Here is a 22,582-nt window from a genome sequence, read left to right as displayed (position 1 = left end):
TCATTGCAGGCCACCAGTGTCTTTGATGAGACTGTTTGTTACTTGACGCGTAGTACCCGTGAGCAAGGCCGGCGTGGAGGTTGAATTTTTGTCCCTACGCGTCAGGCTGCATTCCGGAATTGAGATGGTACTAGATTAATTCAAACCACACGATAACGTTGATGAATTATGGGATTGAGACAATACATAAAGGGAATTGGAAGTTTTAAGGCTATCTTGGAGGATAGTTGTTTCAGTCGAGGTTGCTACTACATTGGTTACCAGAAAGAAATAGATGACCACATAAAAGTGGAAGTTGTGAGTGGTAGATGACTACATCCTGAGGAGGCCCCGCAAGTCATTCGGGGTTGAAACGTCGACAAATTTTCCTACATGGTTTAAGACTGATTTTGGAATAAGGAAGGAGCACTGATAGACAGGCAACCCCATGCAGTTACCATTTTGGCGATACCATTGGCAAATGTACAGTGCATTGTATGAATGTCCTGTCTGTATTTATGTATCTGTATGTGAGCTCTGCGTCGCCTGCACTTAGCACATCTAATATACTCTATCATGATTTAAGCTGAAATTTGCAACGAATCGATATATGATGAAATTGATCTGGGAGTCCAGCTTTGTTCATTGAAAGTTCTAATTTTTAAGCATCCTGTGGGAATTAGTTGTTCTCCAATTCATTTAAACAGTGGAATTTACTTTAAGTAATTACAGACCTTCTAGACTAATTAACGTATAGCCCTCGTTAAATCAGTCCCACGTGACCTTTGTTATGTGTTGATGATATTTACCCCCATCCCGTGGTCGTAATGGGTGGTCTTTGTTGTGTACAGAAGCTTGACCCGTATTAGCCTGAATCTCCTTCCAGGTCACTAGTGGCTCCGAAGAATCTCTTATTAGTTTGTCTTTTGTGCCCTGGATTGTCTTCCAGGTCAGTAAAGGCCCTATTATGAAGAGCGTGTATGGCTTTCTCAGGCTAAGAGTAGCCCAGAAAGCATCATTTGCTGGAGCAGCCAGAATTTACTTCCAGGGCAGCAGCCCTTCAATGCAACCACCATGAAGGCAGAGAGGACGTCACTTTATTTACTTATGACGTAACCAGGGTGATGCCTCTGCCACTTCATGAGGTTTACGGAGGTCATCAGGTGTAGCTCATGTTGGATACTTGCTCCTTGGTGGCTTACACAGGTGTCTACTCGTGCGGCGGTAGTTCTGGGTCCTTTAACCCCAGCACTGAAATGTCCCCCCTCTACACTGATCTAACATAAACTAATACTGCTTATGGCATTACTTGACTCCAAGCCTGGATTTCTGTCATTGCCAAAGGCAGGTTTCATTTTTACCCAAGATTTGGGACCCTTGGAATGCATCTGACAATTGAGATAGTTATTAAAATAAAAAAACGACCCTGGGCAATCCCAGGGAAATGAGAAGCATCAGCCTAGTGCTCAAACCACTGGAAAATTCCCTTATGTGGCATTGCTCGTCACTCAAGCGTAATATGAACTGGTGGCAGCTTTTAACTTTCTTCAGTTAGTGACTTTTGCTTGATACCACACGCGTGCCCACAATCAGGGGCACTATCTCTCTGCTGACATACATATACAATTGAACTACTAGTAGAAGAGTACTCAATGTCTCTGGAGTCTGGTAGAGCTTGTTTTCCAAATGAAGAATTTACGCCACTCTTTACATGGTTGTTCTTTTTCACTTATCTTCAATTGGCCACTCTTCTACCCCGCTGCACTGCAAGTTATACCAGGTTACAAACAATGACATAACAACTCCTGGGAAAGAAATTATGATAATGTACCCAACTCCAACCGCAAATAACACGCACCGCAGAACTGAGAAGTCTGCGTTCCTGTAGTTTAGTCTTCAGCAGCCTTATGTCTTCTTTGGGGACCGAAGATACAGTGTAAGAAATGGTGCTCATGTGGTGGTTGTTGTCAAAACATTACAATAATGCGAAGGCATACACCAATAAACAGTACTTACTGAAGGGCGGCTGCTTCCAACTGACCTCTTCTCTGTCCCGGCCATCACCGGAACCACGGCGAAGGGTCTCTTCGAATTGCCACTCACTAAGCCTCACATCTACGGATGAATCTTTCTGGACAGAGTTTTCATTCCTTGTAGATCTCAGGAGCCTTGTTATCATCACAAGTGGTACATAAAACAGTGGAAAATAATCAATCAGTTAATCAATAGGTTTATTTCGGCCCATGTCCATAACTCAGTACAGAAGCACAACGCCTCATATAGTAATGCAAGTTATTGCACCTTTTTAATCAGAGAATGTACAACAGTGTTTACGACAGGACAACAATCAGCTGCGAGCTCTCATTTGTTACGTCCCAAAAGTGTGTCAATGTGAGATCGAAGACCCCAACTTTTGTACGTCATCCTCTGCTCAGTTTTTACAATTATTCGTACTCCCACAACCTGTGTCCATCCGCATGATTGAAAGGACACTGTGCAGGTCTAGATTAACAATTCTACTGCAGATGACCTACTGGGACCAATACTTTAATATTTATATAGCGTAGTCTTTAAGGTGTACATAGATGACCGTCTAAGTCCTCCACCTTGACTACTGTAACCTCCTATCAGTACACCTTCTTCATCATGCTCTTTAACCCATGGCACCACATTTGTTCAATGATAATGTGCAGGAATATCTCTCAAGGGTCGGATCTTCTGTTTGGTGAGCACAATGCGGATCTCGCTAGCGTTGCATTGTTTCTTTGTAGTTTCTGGTATGCTATCTTGAATTGAGTTTAACAGACGGTTGCGACTGTCACTGTACCTTAGGTGGGACAGTAGCACATGTGTAACGGGAAACATCCTTTACAACGCAACTTTTACCACACAGTGCTTTTACATCGCAACTTTTACAACGCAAACCATTACAACGCATTGCGCTGGGGGGCGCTCTAGGATAGGGAATAGATTTAATTTACTATCCAACACCTTCCCTACTATCCACGGGGACTGGAGTTGGAATAGTGAATTAAACTATTCACTATCCAGCACCCCAAAGCGCTATGCGTTGTAATGGTATGCGTTGTAAAAACTGCGATGTAAAAGCATGCGTGTTAAAAGCATGCGTTGTAATGTCATACATCCCATGTGTAACAGCTCTATGAAACCACCCATCACAACCGCGGGTACAGTCCACTTCAGGTGTCCTCTCCCAAGGATCACGCTCACGTCTAATTGTCAGTCTGTTGAATCACAGTTTTGCATTATGCCTTTTGGGGAATGAAACGTAAGAATAGATCAGATGAGACGGAGATTGACTATATGGTCCCCTTCCCTTGGCCTGTCATTAACATTGTGTCGTGAAATTGTTCCCAAACAGATTTTTGAGTTGTTATTTAGCCCCACATGCTTGTTAGAGCTGCCTAACCTGCAGTGTTGTTTTCAGTACTCAGTAGAAACAAGTTCCTTCATTAGACCAGTATATTAAGTATCAATGTTCACAGTAATGATGTATTAATTATTATGGGGATGACGTTCTTTCCATTATAGATGGTGCGGACACGTAGCGATGCATCAGTTGTACATCGGCTGCAATGCTTCACTTCTGCCAGAGCCTTTGCTTTGAATGCTATCATACCTACTTAACCTGCTTCACCCAAAGATATGTTATTAGCTGTAGTACTGACCTGGGGGATTGTTGTAAGCAAGGCACCATCTTTTCCACATGGTTAACCCAAGAAAAAGAGGATGCAGATCTAAGACAAAGACAAGATTCACTATTTTCCCACAATTCCCTATTCTCTCTGGAAAAATTAGTTCCAGTACAGCCACCCTCACCAAGCGGGAGCCATTCCTTCGAGGTTACTAGTGATTTTACATAAAGTGCTTCTTGTAATGAGGTCCTTATCTCCTTGAATGGTATCAGTCGGGGTATAGAGCGCATCTTGTAGAGCAGTATCTATCTTCTCGCAGATTACCAATGAGCGAACAGGAAGCATTTTCTGTCGAGTGGACCATATCCCCTTCCAGGTTATCAAGGATTTTAGTACACAGCATACCCTGAAATGAGGTCCTTTGTTTCAGTACAGGTTACCAGTGTTTCTACAGAATGCACAGCTACTACTGGAGTCATATATGCCTTCAGATCACCAGTGATTCCACAAATTATCATGATCCAGTTGATCATTGATTTTACAAAGCGTGTAGACAGCATAGAGGTCATTATTTGCTTCCAGGTTATTAGTGATTCTACACAGATTACATCCTGTAGACATATATGTGACTTCACCCAATAAACTAATTCATACTAGCCTGATCTCGGGCCACTGCAGAAAATATTTGCTGTTTCAATGGCAGCAGTGATGAAAATCAAGTTGCACATCCTATTGCAAGTGTGTGGCATTAGAAAAGAGAGAAACTGGTGCCATAGCAACCGAAATTAGATCTGAACATAAAACAGTGATGCTCTGAACAAACAGAAAGACCCTGCTACCTCGGGTGTTGTGTATAGGATACCTAAAAATGACCACTCTAAACATAAGGAAAAGGTTATAGCAAACATAGAATCAGTTACAAAAATTATCATGAACTCTATGATAGGTGTGTAGTTTGCTGTATCAATTACAATGATTTCTTTTTCATCGCAGGTGGTCACACTTATATAATCATTGTAAAAGAAAACTTGATTACATAAAACGATCAGGGCAGTCGACAAGTGTTGCATCCTGTTGGACTATATCAAGACTTCTTATAGCCATTGTTTATATATTGTCGGTTCATTAAATAGTACAAAATTGAATCTTTTGTCTGCCAAGCGGATTGGTATGTGGAGGTAGTAGAAGTTGAAAGTAGTATGAGGGGAAGCGCTCCTGGTCAAAGGCTGTAGGTTCAGTAAATAGCTCATGTTCAGTATAATGTCAGGCCATTATAAGCCACCCAGATACATAGTGTCTGTGGTTCAGGAGTGCGCCATCTTGTGCGGAAAGCATTTCACTACACTGCAACTTGCATGTCACTCATTTGCTGTTGGATCAAAAATTGTTCCGCTATCATCCACATAAAAATGTAAGTTCCCTGGTGCTAGGTTTCTTGGAAAAGAGCACAGCCGCCCACGAGGGAGCCTTGGCAGACAAGCAAACGCCTTTCCGTAAGCCGAGTCAACGCTGGGGACACAACGTACTCCGCAGCAGAAATTGCAATGGCACGTGGTCGTATTTTTTTCTGTTGTGCCACCGGTTGGCTATTGTAGTCACTGATATCCCCAATTACAGGGCATGGGCTGGTTTACCAAGGCGCTAGCTAAAGAAAATACCTAATAGCTTTTCATTATGGCTGCCACAGGAAGGCCTTGACGCGGACCCTTTCAGCTGTCAGTCACATGGCGGGACTCCAAACTGTTTACTCCATGGGAAGAGCGGAGTGTTTGGGGCTGCCTATTGTTGGAATGTTAGAAGGAGCTTGTGACAAATTTCAAACTTAAAATACCACCGGGGGCTTCGCGGTAAGCCGCAAATACAGAGGAAAAGGCGAGGGCCTAAATTAGGAATTGTTAAGGCCACTGAATCAATGTGATGTAAAAATCAGGTTTGTTTTTTATCTCGCTATCGAACTGTTATTAGAATGCCAATTCTTTTCATAATAAGCGTTCTCTTACTGTTGTTCATCGCCTTGCGAAAAGCACTGATTAATCCTGTTCACCGGGTCGGGTGAGAGGCTGATGATAGCTTTGTTGCAAGTTTAACAGGGTACCAGTATCACAATATTGTCAGGACAGGAGGGCTACAACGGCCAGGGCCGGCCTAGGAACCTAAACCAGGAGATGTTTTAGGACCAGCCAGGGGTAGGAGGGGGAGGGGGGTGCGGTGCAAGTTTGAAGCACCTCTGCTTTTGGTACGGGCAGAGCCGGACTGGGAACCGAACCGTCCCTGGCAAACTGCTCGGCCGTCCCCCACTGGCGGAGGGCGAGTGGGGGGGCAGCCAAGCTGTTTGCGAGGGCCGGTTTTGGCTGATTTTGTTACAGGGGGCCGATATTGCCAACCCCCGAAACAAAAATGGCCCCCCAGGGCACCAAAACCGTCCCCGACCCTGGCGGCCCACCGGGGAAACGCCTGTTGCCCGCTACAGCCAGTCCGGCCCTGGGTACGGGGCAGGCGATATTGCAGCCCCTCTACAAAACCGGCCCTCAGTAACAAAAAAACAGCCCCACTGCTGCAAAACCAGCCCCCACCCTTCCAGGAAAATGCCCGATGCCTGCAACTGCCAGTCCGGCCCTGGCAATGGACCCGGATTCTAGCTATGTTTTGCTTGCTCATTTTACACTTCAGGCGTCAGTTGCAGCCAAGCAAGGCCTTCCTGTTGCTCTAGTGTACACAATTGCATGGATGTTGTTTCGCCAAAAAGCCATGGGCAGCCTGCGTGACATTGTGCACTCGTTGACCATGTAAACATCACAAGGTTGACACCTTGCCCCACTCTTGACTCCTTGGAAACCTCCTGTATGTTACAGAGGGTCTAAGAGAAGGCGCAGAGGGAGAGCCACGGAATGTAAACAGGACTTCTAGGCCCATCTTTGCTTTCTGCTCTTCCCTTGCTATGGCACTTGAGGACAGAGCAAGGCCAGGCCAGAGAAGAATCTGCTCTAAGAAAGAAGAGATGTAACTGTGGGTGAGGGTCAACGAGGCATGCCCGGCTCGTCAACAGCGTACGCGACTCACTGGGCCTGAGGACAGTGGTAGTGCGCTCGAGTTTGGGAAGACAAGGGAAGAGGGAGTTGGGGAAGAAGTCAGAAAGGGACCCAGAGAAGCAAGAGAGAGAGAAGAATGACAAGACACAGTGAGCGATGGTCAATTGCAGAAAGAAGTGGCCAAACATACTGAGATGGAGATTGCTGGAATGGTGGAAACTAGACCTCATGTGGAGGTCTGTAGTGTTTTAGACCTGGTTTGACTGTTCTGCTGTAGAAGACCTACTGTTAGCAATACTTGGCTGCTCCCAGATGAGTATCACTCTCTTGCTTCATGCTATTGGCTGTCTGGGTGTACTTTCCCTTTTCATTACAATGCATCTGTGACTGAAAAATCAATCATTCAATAATTATGTTGTATGTGCACTGTAAACATAAATCAATCCCTTTTATGGCAGCATACATTTATGCATTTTGTATGTTTGTTGCGATTGTTATCTCCGCGTCAGGACTTGCACTGCTGCCCACGTTGGAACGTTAAAGCCAGACCTATGGACTTTGTCAATGCTTTCTTCTTTTGGTGATGTCGATTTGCAAAGTTTCTGATTGTCACCCTTCGTGAAGCTTGTAGAGTTTCTCAGTTTACCTTCACCACCGCCCATGCAAAGCTTTTCGGTACATTGCAAGATCATTTTACTCTACTTGAATCAAGACAACCTGGAGAATCTCTAACTTTACCTTTAGTAGAACTTTTATTTGCACAATGATAAATGTATGCAGAGTTTCAGCAAATTTATCTTAAGTGGAGCAATTGTTTTTCAGGATAGTATTGCTCAGGAGACTCACAGCAACTGTTTTGTGTGAAGTGATTCCTGGATTCACTATCTTTATGCAATGGATTGTTGCATGAAAAATTTAAGAACTGCATTGTGGAAAATATAGAAAAATAAACAGATCCAGATGGACAGGTAGTCACGCGCCGACGTCACAAGCGGTGGTGTTCATGCTACAACAGTAATTTGTGCAATGCTCAGCCTTACATGACAGCGCAAATGTGAGCCAGTGTGTCTAGCACAAGATTCGCCCTTGAATTAAACCCTTCAATGTCAATTCCTACATTAGTACAAGTTCACAGTAATCCGAGTCAGAAGGGCGCTTCTGCATAAACCACACCTGTTACACATAGGTATGTCTGGCTTGTGCCCATGGACGACATTTAGGGGTCGCATGTGCGACCCCTGGCTTTCCCCTTGTGAACCCTGGCACTGCCCGTGAGACCCCTGACCTTAGAGATGGCAAAATCTGTGCCAGGGACCCAGGGGCTAGTCCGTATGGGCTTTGGTTGCGGCTCCACTTTCCTTGTTTTCTGTCAGTTTTTCATTACAGTAATAGTGAATAATATGTTATTATTCACAATCAGTGTAACAAAGAATTTATTACAACTAGCTGGCAGCCGAGGTAAGTATCAAATGCTTTTAAATGTATGTTGTGTGTGTGCTTGCGGTGTGTTAATGTTAGAGAGATGTGTGAACGTGTGTGTGTGTGTAAGCATGAGGGTGTGAGTGACAGTAAAGGTTACATGGCAAGTGATGTCACTTCCGCTAGCCCTGGCATTTGATAAACTGACGTTCATGCGTGTGCCAGGTTTCACTCGGTGTAACAGATGTGCGGAAAGCCAGGCCGTGCTCCTTGAGCTGATCTGGTTTTGTGCTGAACCCAGTGACGTTTGTGCTCTTCCGCCCCAGACATGCCCCATGTGCATGAAGTAATAGGGCGCGAGGGACAACTTTTGGAGTTAAAAATGTGGCTCTCAAAAGTTAATTGACGCTGTCCTTTGTGCCACAAATCATCATCCAAATGCCCGCGCGGGCATTTAGTTGATCAGCTTAGTGTTCAATAATGGTATATTTATCGTAAATTAAAACAAATGTCATAATGTTCCAATGAGTGCAACACATCAACATTTTTTCCATCTTTCGCCATGTTTTCCTGAGAACTTTGCAATGGTTCAAAGAAAAACCTGAATTTTGCACCCCCCTGCCACGGGGCCTCACCATGCTTTTCACAGGGTCCACCTCAAGCAGTTCTGCTCAGCTGTAGTAGGGTTGAAGTTACATTTATGGTTTCACCACCTTCACCATATTACGAGGAACAGTACTTGGGACTTGGGCACATACGTCACAGGGCCTTTGTCGGCTTCTCGTCCCTTGCGTCACGTGAACTGGTGCCAATCACAGGAGCCTGTTGTCGTAGGATCCAGTAGTACCCTCGGTGTAGACCTGCTTCCAGATGAGGACTTTATAGCTAAGCTTCTACCTGGTGCGACCACGTCTAACACATTGCACTGTAAATACTTATGAAAACTTTTATCATAAAACGAGTGGCGCCTTGGTGGAGTCAATACAACTTGTGTGGTAGAAATTTAGCCGACATGTGGCATCCAGATTCCTTCAGACCGGTCCAGCATCTGGCACACACCCCTGAGGACATCCAGGAATTCTCTGTCTATATTCCACATTCCGGACACACTCAACCACACGCAGGCACACTCACCACTCCAAACTCAAGACCATTACAGTGAAGCTCCCTGTTCAAGCACAAACAATAAGACTTGCATTCAGCTTCACAAACACTACTCAGACCACTTTGCATCCTGCTTTTATGCACAGAACCGGAGGCACCTGCAAAAATCTTGTCCGAGTCCACTTACACAAACTCATGAGTGTGCTTGGTAGATAATTCTCACCCAGCACTCACCTCCTCCATCATGTGGCTTCTAAATAGATACCTACTTTCATTACGAACCTGATCTCACCGTCCAACAAACAGCGTACCCAGTCTCTCCTCCCCGCGTCGTGCTATCTACTCCACTTTGGAATACACAACTAGTTCCATGTGGATCCATGCTCCACGGTTCCATACTCCTCGCCACATGCTTTATTCTTCATTGTTTACAAAACAGAAATTCCTTCTCACATATGACATTTTTCTTCTCCCATTCAAGAGCCCAAAGGCCGGTCCATCCGCATCACGCTTCTGATGATACTGCAGCGTGCACTCCCTTCGAGGCAGCACTACAGCCTAAGCAATCCCTGCTTGGTACACCTATGTAGGGCCTACTAAACCAGCTTGGCTCAATCAAATTTCTGGCACCACCATCGAGGTAACTGAAAAGGTGCAAAGTTAGTAACAGTTTATAGGGTCGTCCCATAGGCCCACAGAGCTAATAGTAACACGGCACACCAAGCCAAGTTACTGTCTCTGTGTGCATTTATTGTTATTATTGGATGGTGCATATAGCTAGCGGCCCATGGAGCCCTGAATAAGGGTGGGAGCCCTGAGTTACGATTTAGAATCGTTTGCAGTGAAGATGGATGTTTGCGCTTTGTGAACCCTATTGTTTGGAGCTGTGGTGTTCTCTAAAGGGGTGGTCTTCATAATCTTTCTGAATTGCATCAGGGTTGGGACACATCTGATGCTGATGGGTTCAGTGCTGCAGGTCCTGGGAACATAAATAAAGAAGGCTTGTCTTCTGGATTTCTCTTTTTAACAGTGTTTTGTTCCAGTCTGGTGAGGTGCTGAACTATTGATGTCCACCTTAGCTGGTTAGGTGCTCTACCAGTTTTGGTGTCCTCATATGTGATGCAGACCATCCTAAAGATGATGCAGGCTTGAAGGGGGAGATACTGTGCTTCCATAGGGGTTGAAGTGATCTGCTCCAGGTTCTGATGGCCTTTGGTTAAAAGTGTTGCTGTTTGTAGGAAGTCTTTCAGGTGAACCACCAGTGTGGTGTTAGGCAGACCGCAGAGCTTGGCATCTCCTCACTCGAGGTGCAAGAGGACTAAGGCATCTAGTGTCACCCTGAATGAGTTTATAGGAGGTTGAGTTTTACAGCCCGTATATGTAACGAAGATAACCCTTGTCGGATATTTTTCTAATTTATAGCAACACCATGATTGCTTAACTGCTCAAGGACTCGTATAATGTTTCGTTGTGGTCCAAGGTATCTCACCACGCACCAAGCTATCATTTTGTATCATGTTATCGTATTGCACTGTCCTATCTATAGAGCTATTGAGTGCTAGGCAAATCACTCTTCACTCCCTTTAGGACATGGTGCATTAGTCTATGAACCATCTCTGACAACATCGCCAAGCTAAATAATATTCACAGAATTAATAATATGACACGTATTGTCCAAAGTGTGGTTTGATACTGGCAAGTTTTAGTTAATGGATGTTTTTACATGCAAAAATTGTGATGAAAGTGGCATAAGTCCACACATAAGCCTATCCAGCTCTATACCATACATGCCAACAACATATTAGCCAATTACTCTGAGGATTCAAGGACATCAACCGTGTATCTTTTGGCAATGTGTTGTGGTTTCTTTCTAACAAAACTCTCGTCAACAAACATATAGTGCGCACCTTAAATACCATAAATCATGCGTCACTTTGTAAAATGCTCTTCAAAGCTTGGAAGCTTTCCCACAGTTCTTCTGTGAATACATAAAGAAACCCCTTTAACACAACCTCAAAAGAAGATAACCCTGACACATTCAAAAGCTCCTGCTGCTCTTCTCATTGTAAAATGATGGCCCCTTCGTTATTATATAAAGTTGTGCTTCAGAAAATAGATTAAATAAAAACATTGCCTGACAAATAGAGTGTGGCCTAAACATTGTTTACAAAAACATTGCTCTATTGGGTGTAGATTTTCTATTATTAACTCAGATGAGGCGATATTTTTGTAAATGAAATTTAGGGCAAAATATTTTTCCTAGGTGATATTTAGTCCACAATATTCTGGTACCATACCGATCACATAACCATGCCTTTACTGTGGTTATTATAAGACACTTTGCCCACACAACCCCCTTCTAATCCAGTAGAGGTTCCATAGATCCACATGGATTCCCCAAACCACCGCCCTCCTGGAGAACCTCACCAACATGTTCAGTTTAGACAACAAATTACTAGAACATCGAGTCATTCATGATGCCGACCATAACTGTAAAAAGAAGTGTTTTGGGGATCTCCAGTCTAACTTTCATAGATGCGTTTTTTCTTCTCGGTGCCAATTTGCAAAAGCTTTCAAAAATATTATTCCCACCCTAAAGTTCTGAAGAGGGGTGCAACGTCAAAAAATATATAAAGGTCCTCAGTGTTCCTCAGTTTGGCCTTGATTTCATTTAAAATGCTTGGCCAAAATGATGAAAGTCAGGTCGAAAGGTAATATATTTAGACTTGACAATAAATAAACTCTTAAATGATTGGTATGTATAATAAAATGCTTAGTACAAAATAATTATAAAGAAACATCGTTTACACCTTCCTGATGAGACTCGAAAACTTGACTAAATTATCTCAGTGAAGATCTTGTAAAAATGTGCTGTACTTTGTAAGAGGGGGCCAGATGCGGAGCTCAGTTTCGTCAGATATTTAGGTGTCTAGAGGTAAGAGTCCCAGAGGTCCCATGTAGAGACTGAAAAGCATTGAACAGGGGGCAGAAAAGAAGATTGAGAGGCATTTAGTAAAGTTGCTGTGTTATAGTGCACAGACCTGGCCTACCAGGATTGTAGAGCTCTTTATATGAGGGCTCGAGTATAAACTGGTATATAGGGACATAACATCCCACCGACAGAGTACGGAATCAACCAATAAAGGTTCTTAACATTTATACACGAAAATCATCATCCACCTGTGCAGTCCAGTGGTAGAACTTTTTGAGGAGCAGGAGGATTGAGAGCCAAAAGATTGTTATAGATAACAGACAGAACTGCACATTTGAGTAGCATTTATATCTCATTTTAATGCTCCTTGGTATGAGCTGTGCAAAAACAACAGTTGATGGACAGAATGCAGAACAATGTCATACATTCACCCCAGTACGGAGATCTGGGCCTCAATCCATCGTTTTTTTGCTCACCATGCCATTCCAGTTTGAACCCAGCCATATGCAAATCAGTCTTGACCCTGTGCCCCATGGGAACAGTCCAGCCCGAACTGACAGGCCAGGTCCACCCTGGACTGGAAACAAGCCCTCATCAGCCAGGATAGCTTGATTCCAGTGGCATGGAGAGCACAGGACCCACGTCTGGGCATACCCGTTGCACTAGAAATGCAAAAACAACAGTGATGGACAGAATGCAGAACAATGTCATACTCCGCCCATCATCCCCTTCTGTATCGCCTTGGTATGAGCTGGTATCTCTCTGACAGGAAGAAAGGCAGCATCTGTGGATACCTGTCTCCTATGCAGGGCATGAGGGTGGGGAGCAGGACTTGTTAACAACTTTGTCAAAATCAGACAAGCGTTCCAATGAGACCATCACAGCGGTTTTCCTTTGTGGAAGATCTATAATGTGTTATCAGTCCCCTGGATGTTTCGGTACTATGGCGAAGTCTGAAGCTTGACTTACAGGCCTTCAGCAGGTAGAGCTGGTCAATGTTTGAATAAAGTTGTAGAGCAGTGGACCTTTCGAGCATCTTTCCCAAGAAAGAGCGATGTATGATGGATGAGCAGTTTGTGATGAATAAATCATGGATGGTCAAGCTGTGATTTTTTTTTTTTTTAGGTGGATATGGTCAGTTTTAAGAGCGGGTGATATAGACATGCTTATTATATTGAGAATGTACATTAAAATCTTAGTTTAGAGAAGTTTACATTTGAAGATGGAATGATATTACCTGCGCCAAGACACCCAAGGTTATTTGTGAGCTTAACAAGTTTTTTTAACAAAACAAAACATCTATTTAGACAGTAGTTTAAAATCTATTACTATGTCACAGTGGTATGTGGCTATCACTGGTTGTATGGCATGCCACTTGTGAGTGCTTCAAGATGGATTTGTCAGCTGATTTGCTGTTCACACCTAACGTGTGTCTAATTGTGTCAATTTGGTTGAAGTATTCGTTTATGACTATGAATTTCTCACCTGACTGGCAGAGCATGTGTGTGGGTAGTGGGATGCAGCAGTGGTGCCTATCGGGACGTCAGCCCTGCCTCGAGTGTACCTTTGTGTGATGGTGGTTAGGTGATGTCAGGCTTTGCCTGTGTTGTGCCTTGTTTCATTTACTCTTTATAGAGCGAAGCATGATCAGTGCAGCTCGGTTGATAAACAAACACTGTAACTTGCTGCAAATTATATACCAGGCAGCAGAGGAGGCACGTCACCACAGAGCTTTTACATGTTTGGCGATTGTGCCTATGGCCAGTGGGGTAGAAGGATTTTTGAGTTTTTTTTAGCCTACCCTTTAGGAGGTAGCTCTGCTTTCTAAGACTGATACTGAAAGATATGTGCGACCTGTGTTGAAACTCTTCTGATTGCAGCGTAAGCCTGCCAGACCTGGCCTAGCCAGGTAACGTGGTTGGCAGGTGAGCTGAGCATGTGTCGGTCAGAAAAGAGACATCTGTGAGATGAGGTCATTTACTGAGGATCACACTGTGGAAGTAAAAAGGATGTACCTCACACTGTGTCTCAAGAAGAGTGGGGTCCTGCTATGTGTGTGCTTATACCTGTGTACATCCACCCACACTCCTCTTGCTGTTCCCATAAGTCTGTGTGTGATGCTTTTCTCACAGTTCTATAGCTTTCTGATGGTCTCAGTGCTTCTGTGGTTAGTGCACAGTCTGTGTGTACTCACATGTCCCCACACAAACCCACGCCTGTCCTTTGGCAATCTGTATTTCCACATATAAGTGATAATGTCTACACCCCAGTGCTCTTTCCATACCTTTGTGTGTCCTTATTTGTCATGGGTCATGTTCTTCTATACCTGTGATTCCTTCCATACCTCTGTGCTTCGTTCTATACATGCTTCCTTTTTATCCACTCCCCTGTGCTTGCGTCATGTTTTTGTGCTGGTTCCTAAGTCCTGGTGATTGCCTATACAAAGGCTTGATCCATACATCTGTGCTCATTCCATACCTCCTTGCTAGTTCGTTTTTATATATGTGCTGGTTCTATACCTCTGTGTTGTTTTATTGAGGTGCCTGTTCCATACATATGTACCTTTGTCATATCTCAGTGCATATGTGCATTGAAATTTATTCTTCTGTATATGTGCTGTAAGCATATTTCTACACATATGTGTCTTAGTGGTGGTCGCCACAAAATTCCAGTGGGGGTGGCAGGGGGAGGTGGGGGGGGGGGCGTAAGGGAGATAGAACAAAAATAAAAAACACGTACCTGCCTGCGGCCAGCGTGTCGGTGTTCCTCTTCACTCTGGAGTCTCCCAGCAGTGCCTGGTACACCAGCACACCCAATCCAGCTGCTGCTTTCATAGCATCAGAGCAACGCCAGGATTGGTCTGAGCGCCTTTTTTTTGCCACTCAGACAGTGCCTTAGTACTTGCGGCGTTTTTCCAACACAGCTTGTGCAACACGGCTGTGCAACACAGCCAGGTTGGAGAAACCTAAGTACGCATGTCTGTTTGCCTGGCCTGAGACTGCCAGCCCAAATGACTTTCGGTCTTTACAGTGCACACTATCCCATCCTCCCTGCCATGCCCGGGCACGCCCAAGACTCCCTGGTTCAGTCAGTCAGCCGTAAAAAATATATATATATATTGTTATATTATCATTTTATTTTCCATTGACTGACTCAGTGGGGCTACGCTCCTCCGCCATTACAGAGGAGCCGCCACTGTTGTGCCTGTTTTCTTATCTATGTGCCTATTCTATACAGTTAGACTCTTTCCATCTCGCTATGCTTGTTCCTCTACCCGAACCTCAGCCCCTTATACCTGAGAATATTTCCGTACAAGTGAGCGTGGTCTCTCATGAATGTGTCTGTTCCATATCTCCAAGCTCTTTCAATCTCTCTGGGCTTCTTTTCATACTTGCATGTTCCTCTGTGCTTGTTCCCCTATCCGCATGCTTGGTGTCTTTAATCCGAGCATACATCCATATGTCTGCGCATGCACATTACACCGGTTCTATACATCTATGCTCTGTCCATATCTTCGTCTTACATCTCTGTGTGATGCTCATCCAGCCTTCCTTCTTCTGATCTGCTCTGGTCCCCAAACCGTGGGAGTTCTTGATCCAGATGTGATGCTGTTGTCATGCCTACCAGTCATGTTGTGAGACTGTGCCTGTGCTGCGATGCGAAGTGTCTGTTCCTCTCAATATCCCATCTTGTATCTCGTGATAAGCTGCTCAGGCCTTGGGCATGCACCTAATGTACTACTGTCTTGTTTAATTTACCTCAACATTCTATTATACATCAGCGGTTCTTAAACTGTGGTCCGAGGACCCCCACAGGTCCGCGATGCCTACTGGGGCGGTCTGTGAATGTTGAGAATATTGGATAATATTAACAGATAATAAAGTATGTACACATAAAAAAGTATCTTTGAAAAATGTTAAAGGTTCTGATAGTTTGATGGAATATGAAATTGGAGGCTGAAAAATAAATTGATATCTTCAGCTTGATTCGTGGTTGCAAAAATATTTACAACAAGGGGTGGTGAGGGACAGAGTCTCTGAATTAAGCAGAATACTCTCACCCAGTCAAGAGATCAGGGCTAGATCCAACACCGTTTTTTAGCTCAATGCACCATCCCAGTTTCAGAACCTGGCTGTATGCAAATTAGTCTGTTCCTGTCCCAGTGCATGATGGGAACAGGGCAAAGCAAACTACAAAAGCCAATTCTTACACTGGGAAGGAAACAAGCTTCCGGGGACCGGTTTCTGGCATTACAGCCGTCTTCGGCCCGGCTTGCTTGAATCCAGATGGTGCAATGAGCAAGGGACTCATGTCTGAGTATACCCTACCACGCTTAGGGTGGACTCTGCTTAATTCAGAGACTCTGTCCATCACCACCCCTTGTTGTAAATAATTTTGTCCACCCTAAGCGTGGAAGGGTATACTCAGATGTGAGTCCCTTGCTCATTGCACCATCAGGATTCAAGCAAGCCGAGCCGAAGACACCTGAAATGGCAGAAACCGGTCCCCGGAAGCTTGTTTCCTTCCCAGTGTAAGAATTGGCTTTTGTAGTCTGGTCTGCCCTGTTCCCATGATGCACTGGGCCAGGGACAGACTAATTTGCATACAGCCAGGTTCTGAAACTGGGATGGTGCAATGAGCTAAAAAACGGTGTTGGATCTAGCCCTGATCTCTTGACTGGGTGAGAGTACTCTGCTTAATTCAGAGACTCTGTCCATCACCACCCCTTGTTGTAAATAATTTTGTCCACCCTAAGCGTGGAAGGGTATACTCAGATGTGAGTCCCTTGCTCATTGCACCATCAGGATTCAAGCAAGCCGGGCCGAAGACGCCTGAAATGGCAGAAACCGGTCCCCGGAAGCTTGTTTCCTTCCCAGTGTAAGAATTGGCTTTTGTAGTCTGGTCTGCCCTGTTCCCATGATGCACTGGGCCAGGGACAGACTAATTTGCATACAGCCAGGTTCTGAAACTGGGATGGTGCAATGAGCTAAAAAACGGTGTTGGATCTAGCCCTGATCTCTTGACTGGGTGAGAGTACTCTGCTTAATTCAGAGACTCTGTCCATCACCACCCCTTGTTGTAAATAATTTTGTCCACCCTAAGCGTGGAAGGGTATACTCAGATGTGAGTCCCTTGCTCATTGCACCATCAGGATTCAAGTAAGCCGGGCCGAAGACGCCTGAAATGGCAGAAACCGGTCCCCGGAAGCTTGTTTCCTTCCCAGTGTAAGAATTGGCTTTTGTAGTCTGGTCTGCCCTGTTCCCATGATGCACTGGGCCAGGGACAGACTAATTTGCATACAGCCAGGTTCTGAAACTGGGATGGTGCAATGAGCTAAAAAACGGTGTTGGATCTAGCCCTGATCTCTTGACTGGGTGAGAGTACTCTGCTTAATTCAGAGACTCTGTCCATCACCACCCCTTGTTGTAAATAATTTTGTCCACCCTAAGCGTGGAAGGGTATACTCAGATGTGAGTCCCTTGCTCATTGCACCATCAGGATTCAAGCAAGCCGGGCCGAAGACGCCTGAAATGGCAGAAACCGGTCCCCGGAAGCTTGTTTCCTTCCCAGTGTAAGAATTGGCTTTTGTAGTCTGGTCTGCCCTGTTCCCATGATGCACTGGGCCAGGGACAGACTAATTTGCATACAGCCAGGTTCTGAAACTGGGATGGTGCAATGAGCTAAAAAACGGTGTTGGATCTAGCCCTGATCTCTTGACTGGGTGAGAGTACTCTGCTTAATTCAGAGACTCTGTCCATCACCACCCCTTGTTGTAAATGATTCGTGGTTGCAGCACAAGTATGGCAAACAGTAGTATGGGCGTTTGTGGCCTCTGGTGAAGTACGTTTGGTATAAAAAAGAGAAGATGAATTAGAAGTAAAAAAGCAAAAGTGATAGGCTAGAACCTAGCATATCGCTTTATCTTTTAGACATAAAACCAACATTTGAAAAACTCCAACCTTCCCATTAAAAATGCAATTTCTATGTTTGTATACTTTTCATTTGGATTTAAAAAAAAATCTTTCATAATTGTTCTTTGGTCGCTGTATATGTGGTTCTGCAGTTTTGGTTATTTTCAGTGGTTCAATCAGTGGCGGCTCGCAGTGGAGTGCTGTGGGCGGTGGGCGGAAGAGGGCCAGGGTGGGGGGAAGTGGAGTCGGGCATATGACGACCACGAGTAAAATAAGTAAATAAATAAATAAAGCTATTTACCTTGCGCTCAATGCATCACCACTCAGCGCATCAAGCGCAAGGTAAATAGTTTTATTTATGTATTTACTTACTTTACTCATGGACATCGTATGTCCGGCTCCACTACCCTCCCCGCCCTGTCCCTCCCCCACCGCCCGCAGCACTCCCACTGCAAGCTGCCACTGGGTTCAATTCATAGAAATTGCTTAGACCAGGGCCCCTGGTTTCCAAAAGTGACTTAGTGGGGGTCCGCAGAAGTCTAAGATTTAAGAACCGCTGTTGCCTGTAGTAATGTTACATTATTTTTTAGCACACTTTAACATTCTTGTATTTTTATTTTTGTAGGTTCCAACTATGCGAGTCCGCGAGCAGGCCACGCCAACATGAACGCCAACGCGGCTGCCGGCCTAGCCGCAGAGCACATCCCCACCCCGGGGGCGGCTCTGTCCTGGCAGGCTGCTATCGATGCCGCCAGGCAGGCCAAACTCATGGGCAGTTCTGGCAATGCCACAATATCCACAGCCAGTTCCACGCAGCGCAAGCGTCAGCAGTACGGCAAGCCTAAGAAGCAGGGCACGACCACTGCCACGCGGCCGCCGCGCGCCCTCCTCTGCCTGACGCTCAAGAACCCCATCCGGAAAGCGTGCATCAGTATTGTGGAGTGGAAGTATCCTTTTTTTACCAGAATTCTCATGTGGATCGAAAGCAAATGTATTGGGGGCATCATTGACATGTGTTGCAAAATGTTTCTTATAAAGTAGCCCAGAAAGAAAATCAGATCCTGTCAAATATACTACTGTACCCGATAGAAAGGGTCTAGTGAGGAGGCCGAGTTTGCATTTGTGCTCACATTTTTCAACTTTGAGATTGAAAATTGTAGAGGTGCTGGGTCCTTGCAGGAGGCCATCAAAAACACACTAACATGCTATTGATGAAGGTACTAAGGGCCATATGTATGAACACATTTTCCCATAGACACAGAATGGGTAAAACCCTTTGATATATGTGGCCCTAAAAGCTTAAAAATGTGAAATCAGGTAACTGAAATTAAACATACTCAGTCCAGATTCTACACTTTGTTATCAGTTAACCAAGTTCCCATTTTGGAATTAGCAGCCAAATTACCTTTTAGTCACGTGAGGCACATTGAGCTAGTCCTTACATTTCAGCCAAACAGCGATTTGGGTTCTGTAACTTGCATTTGCGCTTTTCCAATTCTAAGTGGGGGACCCCAAGTCTCCTCACAGAAAACTATGTTGACTAAAGACCCAAAACTTGGACAATAGGCACATGTGGTATGAAGAAATTTGGAAGTCACGTTTCTGTACTCAGGTTTTTTTCTCAGACCCTTCCTTAATTTCAAGCCCATGATTTTTGAGGGAAGATTGAAGTCGAAGTGCTAGGTTGAATTTTTTTTTCAAATTACTAGAATTGGAAAGACTTTCCATTTTGTAAATTTAGTTCTTTGATTAATATCTGGTTGGTCATTAGAATGTTCCTGATATGTGGGTGTGATGACATTCAAGACATTTAATGAAAAGTTACCTCCAGAGAAATCTGCAATGAATCAAGTTAATATCAGAGATGGTATGTTTATGAAATGTCAGCCTTTAAAACTGAAGAATACAGTGTCTAAACTGAAATGAAACCTCTGCTTGGTTAAAAAGAGACCTTCTTCTTTCAAAGAGGTCCAGATGTGGTGAAGTGATACAGCCCCCGGACAAAAAGGTTATCGGACCTCTCCTGGTTTGTGAGGTGTTATACTTGGTCAGACCAGTGAGCGTCTGTAGTGAAGCCTTTTACTCCTAAATCTTGTAATGCGATAATCTGGGAGAGGAGGTAGCCTAACGGCTACGGCAGTCGACCTCGAATCTGGGGAACGGTGTTAGAGTTTCGACAATGACGCTGATCATCCTGTGATTTGGGCAAATCACTAAATCTCCCCATGCCTAACAAAAATGAATGTGTCCTCCTGTAACACAACTGGTGCTATGTAAAGCGCTCTAACACCCGATACCTTCGGGTCAAGTTTGCACTATATAGAACTCCGTGAAAAAATGACATCTATACCGCTAACATACAGCCTCTTATTTTCGGGGTATGGCCATGAGGGGTGGGCATATGTCACATTTAAAGGAGGACCTATGACTATTTAAATGATTTTAGATTAACAGGATGCTCCCAGAAGGTGGGAGTTCTGCAAGACTGACCTGGATGCGATCTTCTTGGCCCTCACTGGGGAGGCCCTGCTCTAGCTGGTAGGACCCGTAAGGAAAATCACTCGTATCTCTAAATCATGGCGCCATTTCTACAAACTTCTGTTTTTATTTAATACACAAGTGCATTTATGTATTTATTTATTTTGAGAGTTTTATATAGCGCTGGCTAGACCCGGAGGGATCAGAGGGCTTTACATAAGGTTCCACAGAATTTACCAAATTACATCAGTTACATGTGACATCAGTTACTAGAAAAACATTTCAAGAGAGTAGAAGACGAAATAAATGGAGCTTAGAGGGGTAAGGGGGTGGGGTAAAGGGGTAGGAGGTAGATAGGATGGAGATGATGTCAGTTGCACTTTCTGCCATGCTGGCCCCAGATATCGGCCTGCGGTGGTTTGGATGGGTCGGCCCAGGCCTGGCCCCGCGACGGCCTGTGCTGTACACTCATCCTGACCTGACGTCAGCACGCTGGGGTTTGTTTACTCTCTAATTGAGCGGCTTGCTTAATCCGGGTGTTTTTACCAGAGTTCAAAAAGACTCTCTGGGAGACAAAAAGATTCACCAGCTAACCACGTGCAAACAGAGGGATTACTGGAAACACAACGCCTGCGCACGGCCTTCAATCAGGCCCGCCTGTGACCTTTTAGGAGAACCATGCCTCGGTGCTTTAGAGCCACACGTGCAGACAGACACTTGAGACACAGACAGACAGACCTGGACACGTGCCCTGGCCGGCTTCACGGAAGAGTCCTCGACCCTACAGAGACCCTCTTAAGAATGACATCTGTATGTACACAAAGCACAGCCCTAAAACATGCCTCCTTCAAAAGCCTGACAGTTTCTTCCTTTCAAGGCCGGGAATCCAGCGCCGGAATGTGACGGCGGCCCTCAGACCCGGTGTAAAAACTCATCCCTGTTGTTCTCAGCATGCTTTTCTGTGCCCTCCTCCGAGAGAGCGTAAATTAGCATTAACGTCGCCTCTCCGAGCTCGATTTCTCTCAGTTATGGGGGAATGTGTTATAGGATATGAGAAACACCCAGAATCTCCCAATATTTCTAACTGACCGGCTCTCTAATGGCCCTCTCTTCCCCGCCATCCCTTCTCAGTCAAAACAGTCATCAGTATGTACCAGTGGTCTTATTATTTCCGGTCGTGGTGAAGCCGAAGTGACATCATCACGTGCGCTATCACCTCATGACATCACCGTAAATAGTGACGTCACACAGTCTTTGAATCCCATGACGGGCTAGTGTATTTTTTTTTTATTAAATGCGGCCGAATGTCAATTAAAAGTGATTGACAACTGTCCCAAACAACTTGATGTGAAAGCCAGCCACGGATGACGGCTAAAGGCTATATTTATGTCAAACAGCTGGAATGAAGAATTCTATATTTCTAATTGATGATACCACAAAAAATGCTGCTATCGTGACGTTCTTCGGGCTTTAAAGTATGTGTTATGAACAATAAATAAATAATAAAAACGACAGTGGTCACAAAATAAAGACAACTCAAACGGTGTGTGCTGCATGGACACTCCAAGCAGCACACACTGAATAAACATGAAAGAGGGACTAAAATTCCTGCTTATACATTTTCTTTTTAAATACTGTAATGCTCCACCTTAGCCACTTTACTTACTGAGTCTAAGGTATGGAAAGGATAGGATGCACATGATTATAACTTAACCATAGCACTAAATGGATTGCCAAATGGAATCCTGCTTTTCTAATGAACCTGCGCTGCCCTTTAAAGGGAAGCGGCTGGAACAATGCGGAAAGAGCCACGCGTACCATTCCAACGCAAGCGCAAGCACGCTTGCCTGAACCACGCATCTGTCAACCACGCACATGCGCGGTTAAGGCAGAAACGCAGTCTAGTGTACGGATGAGAAGGCGTCGGAACAGGAAGCTCCGGATGTGGACAGGTAATAGGGGCTGGGGCCGGATTTTTTTGGGAGGCGGTAGTTTTTAGGCTTTGGGAGTCAGATTCAGGGTTCAGGACAGGGGGGTCGGGCAGTCTTATGAGGGCAGGATTTTAGGGCTCAG

The 22,582-nt window shown here is 44.8% G+C and overlaps 1 protein-coding gene across 6 annotated transcripts in view; it reads left to right on the top strand.

Moving 5' to 3' along the window:
* The window catches only part of CACNA1C (calcium voltage-gated channel subunit alpha1 C), a 2,299,705-nt gene that overhangs the window by 815,905 nt on the left and 1,461,218 nt on the right, over positions 1 to 22,582 (top strand). For all 6 annotated transcript variants that reach the window (XM_078673661.1, XM_078673663.1, XM_078673662.1 and 3 more), the window contains exon 2: positions 18,657 to 18,978. In XM_078673661.1, coding sequence (XP_078529787.1) covers positions 18,657 to 18,978 — 322 coding nt within the window. The remainder of the gene's footprint in view (positions 1 to 18,656; positions 18,979 to 22,582) is intronic.

This window comes from Lissotriton helveticus, chromosome 1_1, assembly GCF_964261635.1.
Source record: "Lissotriton helveticus chromosome 1_1, aLisHel1.1, whole genome shotgun sequence".
Taxonomy (NCBI): Eukaryota; Metazoa; Chordata; class Amphibia; order Caudata; family Salamandridae; genus Lissotriton; species Lissotriton helveticus.
The sequence above is the reverse complement of the archived record's forward strand: the minus strand, read 5'-3'. Positions and strand labels throughout refer to the sequence as shown.